General features: G+C 38.5%; 1 protein-coding gene across 1 annotated transcript; it reads right to left on the reverse strand.

Moving 5' to 3' along the window:
- Positions 1–2,286: 2,286 nt before the first annotated feature.
- LOC139714612 (uncharacterized) lies at positions 2,287–14,441 on the reverse strand. The gene is made up of 9 exons (XM_071626293.1): positions 14,313–14,441; positions 13,203–13,266; positions 12,306–12,407; positions 10,295–10,408; positions 9,829–9,870; positions 6,916–7,043; positions 5,695–5,795; positions 3,860–4,001; positions 2,287–2,442 (listed from the first exon to the last, which is right to left on the reverse strand). The coding sequence occupies exons 1-9, from the start codon at positions 14,439–14,441 to the stop codon at positions 2,287–2,289; spliced, it is 978 nt and encodes a 325-aa protein (XP_071482394.1).
- Between the last annotated feature and the right edge of the window lie 441 nt (positions 14,442–14,882).

Here is a 14,882-nt window from a genome sequence, read left to right on the forward strand (position 1 = left end):
CCTATCTCAAGGCACAAATCCATATCTGAGAATAAGGTGCCATTAAACATTTCACTTTCAAACACTGGCACCCCTAGTAACAAACCTGTTGATTTAGTACAAGGTAGGCATTGAAAATGTAAACTCATGGTATAGTTAAACCTACATGTACAGTATCCCACTCAACAAGTGTGGTATTAAAGGGATCATATAGTTTTGGTTGAGACCTAATTTCAGGTTTTTAACATTTTTTTGGTGAGATAATGAGAAACCTCATGAAATATGAAAGAGCATGTAATTCTATGAGGAATTCAATGTTTATTTGATGAAAATTGGTTTTGAAATGGCTGAGATATCCAAAAAGAGCGATTCTAATAAAGTGTGGGACCCAAACTTTATTACGATTGCTTTGTTTTACTTTGTTTTTGGTTGTTTCAGTCATTCCAAACCCGATTTTCATCAAATAAACTTTGAATTTCTCTTAAAATGGTATGCTCTGTACTATATCATAAGTGTTTTCTTGGTAGCTCGCAAAAAGTTAAGAGCCCAATTTTCATCTCCACCAATACTGTACCATCCCATTAAGCTGAAAACATGTACAAGGAGTTAAAAACACCTTTTTCATGAATTATATTTCTAAATATTTTCTATCCCAATCATACAGCTATATCAGGTTTAAGAAGGAAATAGGGAACAATAACGGAAGTTACAGAACTTTTCAGACCTCTTTTTCATTACTGATCACACATGTACATTTGATCATTTTTGAAATATTTTCAGCAAATTTACACATACCATTTCTTTTCAAAGTTGCAAAATCAAGTTCAATGTAGATGATTCAAACATGAACAATTCACATATCTCATGGACTTACAGTAAAACCAGAACTGTCTGTGTGCATTTTAATTTCACAAAGTCCATTAAAGCCAAGATTTGCGAAATTAAATACTCACAAAAGTTCTTGTCTACAGTGTATGCATTGAATGCCAGTGGCAATTCACAAAAATTTTACGCTGCGAAAAAGGCCGTCAGCTCCAATTCACAAAATATTTCATGCTGCAAAAATGTCTTACTTTACAGTATCTACGGAAGATAAATATTCAGCATATCTCAAAGTAAGAATACTGCATTTGTGTCAGTATCGCCTTTATCTTTTAGTGGGAAAAATATCATTTATGCGTGTAATGACACCTACTTTTCTGGTTGAGATTAGGATTCTAAAGCAACCACAACTGGAGCATACTGTATGGCAGAATATTGTGAAACTATCATACATTGCACATAAACCTCATGACATAATACTTTAGTATCTAAGTCTCCACCATAGGGCCCGACCTTAGGGCTTTTTGTAATGTCTACCGGTAGTGTAATCATAATGGCTGCACAAGAGCCAACAGCCACTGTACAATGTACATCATTCAGTATCACATGAGCAGAGAAGGAGGTTTAGTCACCAATGCACACAAAATCCACCATTTGCGATAAAAGTCTGCCTTCATCCATTACTGCAAAGCGAGTCATGGCATAATATGTTGAGAAGTAAGTCGAATCTAGTAATTTGACAAAGAGTTACTTTCTTGCATCTGGCATGTACTGATACATGTACAGTGGGATATTAGTTTACTCTAACTTTGAAATTCGCTCCACATCTTGTCAGAGTATGAAAAACTATCAAGAAACCCGGCTAAACTCTACAACTGATATTCTTCACAGAAATAGACTTTCACTAGAAATATCTATCTTCATATTAAACCAAGTACAGTTTGGCTTTTCTTACTTTGCTGACTTCACATGCTCCCTGATATATAGAGAGTCCTCTACTTCTGCAGTAGAAATTGGTAAGAAAATGGCCTTCAATTGGAGGTTTGAAAAATGTATTTACCGGTATATCTTCTCTGACATATCCGATTTTTAGCTCACAATACCTACTGGGCAGGAACAGGCTGACCAGTATAATAGGCTTTCCCTAAATAAGAGGCTGTTTAGTTGGCACCGCTCTTGACGTGGTCTGCTCTCACAAACATCTGCAGACGACTTTCCTGGATTACACGATTCAGCTTTGCTGTGCTCACATATAGATCCACAGCCGGTCCCCACATGATGTTATTTGGGCTGTGCGCTCAAATCTTGTGCCAACAGAGGAGCATCTGTGTCACCCCTTTCCAATCAAACACCAGCAAATGAAATGGCCGCTTCTTCATCCTCGTCGTAAAGAGAACCATCTGCATCTATAATGTGAATGACGCCACTCTGTACTTGCAATACAGACTGCATCTACGTCACTAGGATGATGCGGAGGGTTTTGTCCTACGCGAGCGTGGCAAGGTCAGTGTACCGCCTGGCTTCCTCTGTCTCTGCGTTGAACTGCCTGGGGTCAAAGGTGATATTGTTCCACTCCACTACTTCCCCATTCTCCCCTATTCTCAAATCTGACGTCTGAAAGATCATGCCGTTCATCTCCGCCTACAGAATCAAAGGGAGATGAACAACTTTGTGAGACTAAAATTCAACGGTCCCTGCTGACATACATGTATGAGAACTATGTTTTGCCTTTAAAACTATGACCAATATTTGTTATCTTAAAGCTACAGTGTCTCAATAATTTCAACAGAAACTTGCCCACTATTTCCATCTTTTATTTTGTAATCATTTAGTCACGTGAACCAGTTACCTTCACCTGCATTGAAACTCTTCCATTTCACTAATATATATTGGCCTGAATTAAAGGGGATGGCTAGTAACTGATCAGTGGGAATCAGTGGGAATGTTGGGTTATGATTGTTCCAATTCTTGTGGGATTCATTTAAGAGTACATTATATATCTATTGTTATGTGAAAATTGTTTGCTTCGGAACGGTCTCATATTCAAGTAATGTTCAGTTTAATGCCCCGTCACTGTACAAGCATGCTAACCTTGAAACAGTAAACTGCACATTACTTGAATATGAGACCATTCTGAAGCGAACAATATTCACACAACAATAGATATATCATACATGTGCTCTATGAATCCCACAAGGATTGGAACAATCATCCCCCAGAATTCCCACTGATTCTCACTGATCAGTTACTAGCCATCCCCTTTAAAGACAGCCAATCCCTTTTACATGCAAATTTTTGAAAAATTGGTGAGAACACTTAGGTATTGAAGAAAACATTATTTGGAAACCTCCAGTAAATTTTGAACTCAAGAGGGTTTTTATTTGTTTAGTAAATTGACCGTTAAGATTTGAATATTTTTTTCGTACTACAAAAAAATTACAAATCTAAACTACTAGTCTAGTTTTACAGACCTGTGTGATGCACTTGGTTGCACATGTGGTTCATGTAAGTGGTGTGTTGTTATTTGCTATCGACAACAAAGTAAGAGAAGCTAGTGAATTCTTCATTTCTAGCTGACAGTTTTAATATGCATATCTTTTGTTCGAAGTATAAGTATAATTATTACAACCACAGGAAGATTAATGTATGCAGCTGTGCCTAGTACACAAAATACATTACGGTGAGCGTTTGGTGCATTATTTGAATTTTAACGGCTAACAACCTTCTAATATCACATAAATGTTATAGATTTACAATAGTCTTGTCATTCTGGTAGAATATATCATGTTCTGTGCTATTTGGGAAGGAATGCAAAAGGGAAGGGCTATCTTTAAAGTACATGTTGTAGTTGGTTTAAATGAAATGCATGGGTTCAATTCAAAGTCCACAAGCACGAACAAGCTTGAAATATGCATGTATACCTTGCACATGCACGTGTCAGCATGCATTTATTACTGGAGGTCTGTTGGTGAACATGATTTGTCATATGCAAATACAAAGTCATAACTTGTATAAACGAATTCTGGTCAATGGTTCACAGTTATTTGCTATCTCATACCTGTAGCGTCTTGATCATTTCAATGGTGACAGCGACCAGGTACGGAGCCTGTGGCGTCTCAATCACAAGGGTGCTACTGCTGTCGTGGGTTACGGAGTAGAGTTCATAGGTCACATAGAGGTCATCCTCAGCTTTTGTCCACCTGAGAAAAAAACAATCCCAGAAATGTCCTCCTTTTCAAATGATAGACTCTACAGAGTTGAGACAAAGTATCTACCTGTAACATAGTAATCACTTTTCAAGAGTAGGTCTTGATATTTTACAGTGATTGATGTTCTATTCAGATGGCAATGTAATAATTAATTCATGAAACTTGGTTCATGCATCTGTATAATGAACACAATGCTTTTCCAAATCACAACAGATTATGTGTTTCACTGTTCCAAAGAACTGATTACATGTACTGAAACAGCATACCAAACATACACCAGGGGCGGATCCAGGAATTCTGTAAAGGGGTGGGGGGGGCGTGACTAATATTTCTGGTGCCACTTCCGGGTTTCATTACATTGTTTTTCTTTTTATTTCTTGTTTTTTACGAAAAATAAAGGGGGGCGTGCACCGGTTGCGCCCCCCCCCCCCCCCCCCGGATCCACCACTGTACACATAAAAATGGGTTATGTGACAACATTCATCCTTTACATCGAGAAATTTGCTTTTGTTCAGAATATCTCTGAATGAAGAATGGCATGACAACATACATTTGACAGCTTAGAGAAGATGAGACACAAACTCATTGTGGAAACCGGGCCAGCAAAAGCGTAGATAGGGTTAGGAAGCCCACTTAACAAAGCTCAGTTGAGTGAACATTGTAATTTCATGGACAATGAGAAATGTGTGTGCTTAAAATTATACATGTATGAACTTAACCCGTTGAGGACCGTTTGATTTTGCTATAGCACGCATTTCCCATAGACACCTACCCGAGTATACTCGGGACTCGTCCTCAACGGGTTAAACACAATGTCCATATTCATCTAATGTTCTGAGCCTAAATGGTGATGATGATGATGATGATGATGATGATGCTGCTGTTGATGATGATGATAGTAATGGTGATGGTCGTGATGATGATGAACATCATTTATATAGCCCCATTTATCTCCAAAGAACACTCAAAGGCACCTGGCTTCCTCATCATGCCACACAATATCTACCACGTTGCTGAAATGATACAAAATGCATGACATGTTCATGTCCAGCGCAGCTTATAGCATCTGTGTATTAACAATGTAACTGAATGAATGGGTCTCCTCAAATCAAAAATGGCTCAATACAACTCCTAATCACAAAGACATCTCACTGTACAAACCACAGTTATGGTCTCCCCTGAGTTGTCTTTCTTTATATAGATTCAGCTATATGCTTATGTATAAGCCCCCCCCCCCCCCAAAAAAAAAAAAGTCTTGAACTTTTGAAATGTGTAATAGCACAAGGAAAAATGCTCTGGGGGCAGAGACTCCAACCCAAAGCACCTTCTGATCTGGAGATTCTCTCGCCTGAAACCCCCAGCAAACGGGAGACTCCAAGTTGATGTGTGCGAAGCGCGAAGTTCCTAGGGTTCTAGATGCTCTCTGGTGCTATCACATATTCTAAGGCTTATTTTTTTTTCAACATACAATAGCAATATATAAGTAAGAAATCCTTTCCAACGGGAGACACAGAGCCTAAGCGGAAGCAATTAAATCTCAAGCGGGAGAACGGGAGATTTTGCAAAAATAGGTTTTCTGCGGGAGATCTACCGTTGAAAACGGGAGAGTTGGAGTCTCTGTGGGGGTATGACTGCAAAATGTGGCGAAGCTCTCGAAAACGTTATCAGCGGACTCTTCTCTCACCTCTTAATCTTCCTCCATGAGATGAAGTACTCCTTCGTGTAGACCTGTAGCCGCATGCCTCGCTTGCTGGCACGGAGGGTGAACTTCGTCCCAGTGGGGAGCTGTTGGAGACAGAGCCACCACAATTATTATGTATTATCATCTACAAAGGACGATTTAGCCGTACATTAAAAACACGTATTGTTGTCCGCTCAATTTTTATTGTGCAATACGAGAGCATATTATTGAATGAAATGCATAGGCCAATTTACTAATTCCCCATAGGCTACCTTTGTTACTGGCTGTTCAATAATACACCCTATTGCAATGCCTCGTCTTTAGCGTGAGCACTTGCTGAGCGCGCAAACTCTTGGTATGTACTGAGTGCGCCATTCTAATTGTTACACTTCACAAGCATGCAAACATCTTGCTACATACGCAAGTATTGTGTGAGTTGCTCCTTTTTCAGTGCAGTGTCGATTTCAAAGTCTAGAAGAAGCATCATAATCTTTAACAGTTTATTCCATCTCAAAATAATGATTATAGATGATAATACCTATATTAGAAGACTTTGATTCATGGAATACTAGGGAATATGGCACTTGTTAGGGCTAACATTGCAATTATCTTCGATTCGTGCAATATTGGCCCTAACTCGTGCAATATCCCCTGGTATCCCATTCATTGCCACCCAATGTAATATAAATGTTGCACAATCAGAAGGATCAATCTCATATGTCAAGAAGCTTTTTCTCCTTGGCGCAGTCCAAGGAGACACTGACAACAGGGCTGTTTTGTAGCACTGTATCCATTGGCTTCTTTAGTTCTGCCTCAAAGGTCAAAGGTCAAACAAAGCCAGTCAGTGGTACAACAAAGAAAGTGCCTGGAAAGAGAATACAGCTGCATGATTGGTACAGCTTACAGCTGTATATGCTTGGTACAGCTTACAGCTCATAGTTACAATGTAACGTTTACCATAAAGAGTGCATCCCATACTCCGAAAGCATTGGAAAGACATTTTCTTTCAGCAGATTAGACATAGATTGAGCAGACTAAAATGCCATAGTGTTAATTATGAAAGGAGATAACCGCAAGATCATAATCAATGCTCAGTTTTCTTTTCCATACTGAAGTCTGCTTTGGTTTTGTTTATCATACATCATACTGACAAAAATACACCAAAAGTTACACCAAGTGGTGCCTTTAAGAGGGGAAAAAAATCAGGAGATTCCTTTAACTCACCTTCAGGCTTCCAATTAAGAGCTCTTTTCTCAGCTCACAGTGCTTGAAATATGCGGTCATATAGTCCTCCATACAGTGACATACTGACATGTAGGAGAGGGAGTCCAGGAAGCCTGGCTCATTGTGATCTGCATGTGTGAATAATGATAATAATGATAATGATAATAATAATAATGATAATAATAATAATAATAATAATAATAATAATAATAATAATAATAATAATAATAATAATAATAATAATAATAATAATTATTATTATTATTATTATTATTATTATTATTATTACTGTTGTTGTCATCAGTATCATTACTATTATTGTTATTATTGTAATAACAATAATAATAATATCAATCACTATCATTAATCATGTAATAATATCTTTGCATGAAAGCTGGGTCAGACATGGATGATACTAGCTTGAAGTCAGGTTTCCCATCCTCTTTTAGAGACGTTACATCTTCTTGTAATCCCCCCCCCCCAAAAAAAAAAAAAACCAACCAAACAGACAAACAAACATATTAGTTTGATGAATTAGAGATAAGGCTTTGGAGTAATACTAGTTCAGGTTACATTTTAAGTCATACTTAAAGGACAAGTCTACCTTCATATACATGTGGTTCAAGTGAATGCAACAATATTAGTAGAACACATCAGTGAAAATTTGGGGAAAATCGGACAATCTGTTCATAAGTTTTTTAATTTTTTAAGTGTCGCGCAGTCACTGCTGAATGAGAAGACTACTAGAGTGTATGATGTCACAGGTATACAACGATTTAAGGAAAATAAAAAGAGAATATCACAAAACTTTACTTTTTGAATGAAGTGCACATTTCTTCGACTTGTTACTGACATATATTGAGGGTAATATTATTCCCCCTGCCTTCTGAAAGAGAGAAGTTGAGTATTTCTTTGTTATGCAAGAAAAGTGAAACTATGTTCAATTATCTTTATTCTTATATTGTTGTACACATATGACATCACAAGCTATAGTAGTCTTCTCATCAAGCCGTGACCGAGCAGAAACTTCGAAAATTCATAACTTTTGAACGGAATGTCGGATTTTCCCCAAACTTTCACTGATGTGTTCTATCAATATTGCTGCATTCTCTCTACCCACATGTCTATGAAGCTAATGAAGGTGAACTTGTCCTTTAAATCAGAAGTTCAATGGTGGGAAATACAAACTAAACCTGGTCCAGTATATCTGAATTTTCCTGTTGATGCCGAGAATGATACCCATTTTGTGAATACTAGATAAAGAAAGTGAATGTAATGTCGTAATGTCCAAGTTACAACATGCCTGTACTGAGAAGACAAGTAATGCTTGGTGGAAGCTTGCCATTATATGTTACTGTGCAGGGTGCATTCTCTGAACTTTGTACAGAAACAAATCTTATGAGGAAATATGACATGATCCAAGAGACAGCTACTTCCTTTGAAAGGATAATCTACTCCAAGAAGAAAACTGTTGATGAATGCAACCAGGCAGTGTCAGTCAGAGTTACACTGGACATAAACAGTAAGGTTATAACTGCCAAGGTATTTCAAGAGTTGAAGTTGTTAAACACAGTATCATCTAGGCTCCCTTGACTCTTTGTGTATAGATTTGCACTTTACAGTGTGTTGGTCATACGGTTGTCATGTTGATCACACAATGGTGAACATCTCCTTTTTACATTAATTATAACTGACTAAATATTTTCTTGAAAAATATGTTTCTCATATTTTCTTTTAAAATCTGCTTGTATGCCTCAAGGATGCTTTGTTGTTACACATTCCCCCCCCCCCAAAAAAAAAAGTATGGATTTTTCCTTTAAAAAAAACAAAAACAAACACAAAAATAAAAAAAGGAAGCAAAAAAAAACCAGCTTGGTTGTTGTATGTAAAAAGAGAATATGATTTTTACACATGATCACATGAACAAGGTGGCAGCCATTTTGAGGTCCAAACAAAGTGCTACTTTATGTCATATTATATCATCAAACTGTGAAATCTCTTTACTTCTTGCGCATTTTTCCTCAAATTTCCACAATTTAGTTGTTAAGAATCATTGCTACAATACATAAAACATGATCCTCTCTTGGTAAAAAAAAAAAAAAAAGAAATCTTTCACTCAAAACTAAGGTTATTTGTAATTTATTGCATGTGACTGAAATTGATTTTGCTTGGGGGGGGGGGGGGTTGTAGAGAATGGCCCTGTGCATATGTTTACAGGAAACACCATATGCAGATCATTTACATACCACTGGATACATATGAGCCAGAATATTTGTTTACACTGGGTGATGGGGAGGAAATATGCCATGCCAGATAACAAAAATACCAGGAAATGATTCAGGAAATTATGCAATGAACAAAGTTATGTTTTATTTTCTCTTTGTGAATAGCATGGTATTTTTTCCCCCTGAGTAATGAGAGATAATTGCATATTAAGGACTTTAAAGGGATAGTACAGTATTGGTGGAGATGAGAATTGGGCTTTTAACTTTTTGCGAGATACCAAGAAAACACTTATGAAGTAGTACAGAGCTAACCATTTTAAGAGGAATTCAAAGTTTATTTGATGAAAATCGGGTTTGGAAGGACTGAAACATTCAAAAAAAGCAATCGTAATAAAGTGTGGGTCCCACAACTATTAGAATCGCTCTGTTTTGGATATCTCAGCCATTTCAAAACCAATTTTCATCAAATAAATGTTGAATTCCTCATGGAATTACATGCTCTTTCATATTTCATAAGAGGTTTCTCATCATCTCACCAAAAAATGTTAGAAACCTGAAATTAGGTCTCAACCAAAACTATACGATCCCTTTAACAAGAATTCCTGTATTCAGTACCATATTACTATGCACAAAGGAGCTGTAATGCAGTAGCATGGTGGAGTGATTGAATGTTCTGAATCAGACTTACCTTCTAATTTTGTTGACTGTTCTGGTGATGGATTAAGTATGCCTGCATAAAAATAAACAATGTTCAGGAAGAGTAAATGAATGCATATAAATACACTGTAAAATGAACAGGTTTCCTTGATGTACACAAATATTGATGCATGGTAAGGGGAGGGACGGTGTCTATCATACAATAACTTGGGTAAATACCACTATTCTACAAATAAGTGATTTTAAATGCCTTAGACCAAGGTGATGATAATTATATCAAATAGTGACAACAGCAAATAAAATTGTGATCATGGCATGCAAATACACACATACTCTACACAGAGCTGATTCTTGCAATATAGATTATTTCAGGCTGTCATTTCCACAAGCTTCCACATCACTGAAATCCTGTGTAATGGTGTGTCAGTGCGCAAAGATAATTATACTGGTATAGATAATGGAACGAATGAAATCTTGACGTGTAGCGCAGCACTGACCTTGCATTATCTGGGATCGCGCCTGTAAGCAGGTCAAATACAAGGCCACCGGGTCATTCACTATGTCCTGCTTCTCGAGCTTGAGGTCAAAGCACCACTTCTGCAGACTGAGACCTGTGGCAAAGGTCAAAGGTCACAGGTGAGAATACAAGACAATATCTTTAAACAATTCTCTGCTTCTGGATCTACTTTTTTTTTTGTTCCATAAATGTCTTGAGTGGAGACTAATCTTTGTCCACTATGCAGTTTTAAACAAAAACAAAAACCCACAACCAAAAACAAAACACTATACCTGACACAATACTAATACCATGTTCTTCTTAGTGGCAGCACCACTGTTCCCAAGGATCTTTTCATTAGTATCAGAACTGGTACTGTATCAGTATGTACTATTGTTGAACCCTCAATGCCAGGAAAACATATTTCTACAAGGGTCAAGATGGACAGTACACTGGACATTAAATATTTTGTCTATAGGGTCGTTTCTCTGAGCAAGATTTATAATTAGGATCTCCTGTTTAAAGAAGAAAGACCCTTGTCTCCTATAATATTATATCATGGTGCACAATGTTAGCCCACAGACTAAAAGATACTCTAATGTCTAATATATAATACATATTCAATACCAAAATCTTCATTGTTTGAAAGGTACATTGACTTTTTAGTTTTCAGATTACTTCAAATGGTGAAAATTTGAATGATGTAATAGACTTACTGATACTTGTGACTACTTGTACCTTAAAATCTAACAACACAGTACTTAATGCTGCACTAAAAGATGATGATGATGCAACAGCATTTATATAGTGCCATTTATCTGTTATAGAAACATTCAAAGGCACCCAGCTCCCACAAAATGCCACACATCATTCACAAAGTTGCTGGAAAATATAAGTCTTCAGTTCAGACTTGTTGAAGGTATTGAGGCTGTTGCAATTCCGAAGCTGGACTGGTAGAGAGTTCCACAGACGTGGCGCAACAGAAGAGAAGGCTCTATCCCCATACATTTTTAGGCGGGTATTGGGAACATGGAGAGTCAGGCCAGTGCAACGTAGTCCTGGTAGTCCCTGTCGTACACTGATAAGTGCAGACACGTAGCCAGGAGACAAGTTATGGAGAGCCTTATGAGTAAGCAGTAAGATCTTATACTGCACTCTGCGTTGCACAGGCAGCCAATAAAATGAAGCTCACGAAGTATTGGAGAGATATGGTCAGACTTCTTGGTGCCGGTGCTGGCATTTGATTGATGTTGATGGTAGGCCAGCAAGGAGACAGTTACAGAAATCCAGTCTGGATGATATCAGAGCATGAATGATACTTTCTGCAGCACCTCGTGCAAGACAGTGTCTGATCTCAGCAATCCGGCGGAGTTGGTAGTATGCTGACTGACAAACATATGATATGTGTTTCTCCATACTCATTTTTCTGTCAAAGATTACACCAAGGTTTCTAGCCTTGTTGTTTGGAGATACAGCTTCTTCACCGACTAGAACTGGAGCACCAATGATACTGCTCCTCATATGTGGAGATGAGAGCAACAGATACTCTGTTTTCTTGTCATTGAGCTTCACAAAGTTGCTGTTCATCCAACAGCGAATCTCCTCAATGGCGGCCCCAACAGCAGCAGTAGCACATTCTTCAGCGCCTCCAACTTTTGGATCAAAAGTTGAGGTAGAGCTGGGTGTCATCGGCATAGAAATGTGCGCCAAGGCCATGTTGCTCTACGATAGAGCCAAGAGGGGTAATGTAGAGTGTGAAGAGCAATGGACCAAGGACTGAGCCCTGTGGAACTCCATAACGAAGGGTGGTCTGAGGGGACAGCTTTCCATTGATGACTACTGCTTGTCTTCTGTCCATTCCTTTTCCAACCCTGAGTTGCAGTAATTCAATGCCTTATTTTCCAAATCTTACTGTTGAAGCAGTAGCATGTCCTCAACAATATATGTGCTTCTCAAAACAAATAAGAAAATAATGTTCTCACACTACTAGATAATCTGAAAAGTTAAAACACCTTTTGAGTTGGTTTTGATGCGATCGGAGCATTTGTATTTCTTTATGGGGGTGTGAAGTCCCTCACAGATTCCAAAGTGTTTCAGGCTGCTCGCCTTCATATCTGGGGAAGAAAACAAAAAGAGAGAAGAAAAGCAGATATGGTAAAAATGTAGAAAGTATTGCTATGCATGACTTAACATTGCTGTCATTCAGTGACAAGCTTCATGTATAATGTAGAGTATAATGCCCAGTTTTGTCAACAGTACCACGTAGTCCCATGGACATTCTGGGGAACTAACTGAGAGGCAACTAATCACATATTCCCGACTGTAGGTACCAGTTCATCAAATTCAGGGCAATTCCAACACATTATTGGGGAGATGCATGTGTGTTAATGCATCTCAGCTGGAGATACATGTAATAGTTGCTTTATAAATATGAGTGGCCAATAGGCCCTTAGTTTGCTTTTCTTTTGTCTTGTCAGGGCAATATATAATTTGGCAGTAACCAAACTTTCTTTTCTTTTTTTTTTCAAAACTACGTCAGAATCAGGGTGATTTTGCAGCTCTGCCATACTACAGCTGAGCTTAACCATTGATCATTCTGCATATCCTTGTGGAAAATGATATCAAATAATTATCTCACTCTCTTTTTCGTTTTTTAATCTGTTGCAATGCACATGAAGGACTGACTAAAATGAAGTTGAAATTCTTGAGAAGAAAGACATCAAAATAATTGCTTTCGTGGAAAGTCAACAGCCGTGGTCCTTGACAAAATACAAATGATAACCAACATATAAAATCAAATAAAGATATCCTCTTCTAATTTCTTTATTTCTGAAGCTCATGAAGCCCATCTGCCTATCTTAATCCTATCCTGCCCCCCCCCCCCCCCCCCATATTCATATCCTGCTCACCAAGGGCTTTGGCAACCTTTCTTAGAAGCAAATCTGCAGACACCGTCTCGCCTAAGACCAAGACCTGTAAGAATAGAATGAAAATGTTATAGAGTGGGTAGTGAAAATCCTGTGATCTCATTGGTCAAGAGCTGTGTGTTGATCTTTACTGGCCACATGCTGTCTCACAGAGAACAACCACTGTAAACATGATGATAAACATGTTATGGTGTACACACTTGTGAAGTTGTAGTGAGAGTTTGCGCATACGCACTTGAAGCAAAGGTTTGCACACTTAAAAAAAAAGAAAAAAAAGCAAGTGTTCGTACTCAATTGAGTAAAAAACGCTTAGTATTGGCCATGGCCCATGCATCCACAATATGTGTAAACTTCTAACAAAGTACAAACTTTTAATGCAATGGTGCCGCGCCTAGTTTTCTTCTTACGTTGAGACCCGAATATATAGTCATGATGTATTTTTTTCGTGTGATGTCCCTTTTTAATCAATCTTCAAAAATGGTTACAAAGACAGGAAGCCCTAGACTAGCCTAGTGTAGGACCTGAAAACGTTAACGTTAATAGAGGCCTTCTTTACTTTTGGCGCGGCGTTTGGGCTGGTCGCAGTTAGAGCATAGAGCAGGGAGGTTAATAGTGTGATACTATTACTACACTACTGAATAGAGAGAGTGGCTGTATGTGGCTCGGCGACATGACAGGGCAGGTCGGATCGGGTCGTCAATTTACTGTCCAACTTCTACGGCACGGGATGGGAACCCGCTTACAATAGAATACATTTCACAACGTTATTTTCAGTTATTTTCAGCAGTTATAATAATTGTACTCGTTGTAGATCTATAGAGTATAGATACGTAGTTAACTGTTAGACCGCCTATAGACCTTGGCTAGGGCCTACTGCACTAGAGCGCAAATGGGATCGGGGCCGCAGCCCGAATGCGAAGCAGCTGCAGCGGAGCGCCCCGGGTCGGGCTGGGCGGGCTTACAGCACTGCAGAGCACTGTAACCTAGCTCGGCTCGAGTACGTACGAGCGAGAGCAGGGAGTGACAACGTCAGAGAAAAGTTTTTTTATTTTTCCGCAAGATGTCATTGGTCGACGTTACGTCGATACTAACCTTGATTTCCGGCTTGTCTTCATCATAAGTGAAGACAGATATTTGCTTCTCAAGTTCTAGGACAGGCCACTTGTTAGTACTGTCGTCAAGGACATCAATTATGTCGGCGTTCGACTGAAAGGCACCCATCTTGCTTGTTTACTGGAGAAAAATGTACGTACCATTGAATTCACACAAAATAACCGAAGTGCTACAGTGAATGTTGTGGGGGGGGGGGGGGGTATTTACAGAGGATGCTGTATGAGACGAACAGCCCTTTGTTGTCATTCATTAAGAATAAGCTATGAGACATAACCAATAATTAAAGACTAATATCGTGAGTACTCTCAGGCTGCACGCAGTCCAATGGCTACGTGAAATCATAAAACAATGATACACATTCTGATGATTTTATACCTCAAACTTATTTCACTGTTTTCATTCCTCTATATATTTCCCTCACGCGTGGTTAGTCCTTCATCAGTGACAGGGTTTTGAAGTTTTTGAAGGGGGAGGGGAAGCAGAAAGAGAGGGTTCTTCACTTTATTTATCACTGAACTTGCTTTGTACATTTCAAAGGTACAAGTGCAG

This window comes from Diadema antillarum, unplaced genomic scaffold (assembly GCF_040938485.1).
Source record: "Diadema antillarum isolate AM-2024a unplaced genomic scaffold, OU_Dant_1.0 seq00002340_RagTag, whole genome shotgun sequence".
NCBI lineage: Eukaryota > Metazoa > Echinodermata > Echinoidea > Diadematoida > Diadematidae > Diadema > Diadema antillarum.

Excerpts from the sequence above, each read along its gene's own strand:
- LOC139714612 (XM_071626293.1), bottom strand. The coding sequence starts at position 14,441 with ATGGGTGCCTTTCAGTCGAACGCCGACATAATTGATGTCCTTGACGAC. Across the intron at positions 12,408-13,202 it reads AAAGGTTGCCAAAGCCCTTG|ATATGAAGGCGAGCAGCCTG; the intron begins GTGAGCAGGATA and ends TTTCTTCCCCAG. Across the intron at positions 7,044-9,828 it reads ACAGTCAACAAAATTAGAAG|ATCACAATGAGCCAGGCTTC; the intron begins GTAAGTCTGATT and ends TCACACATGCAG.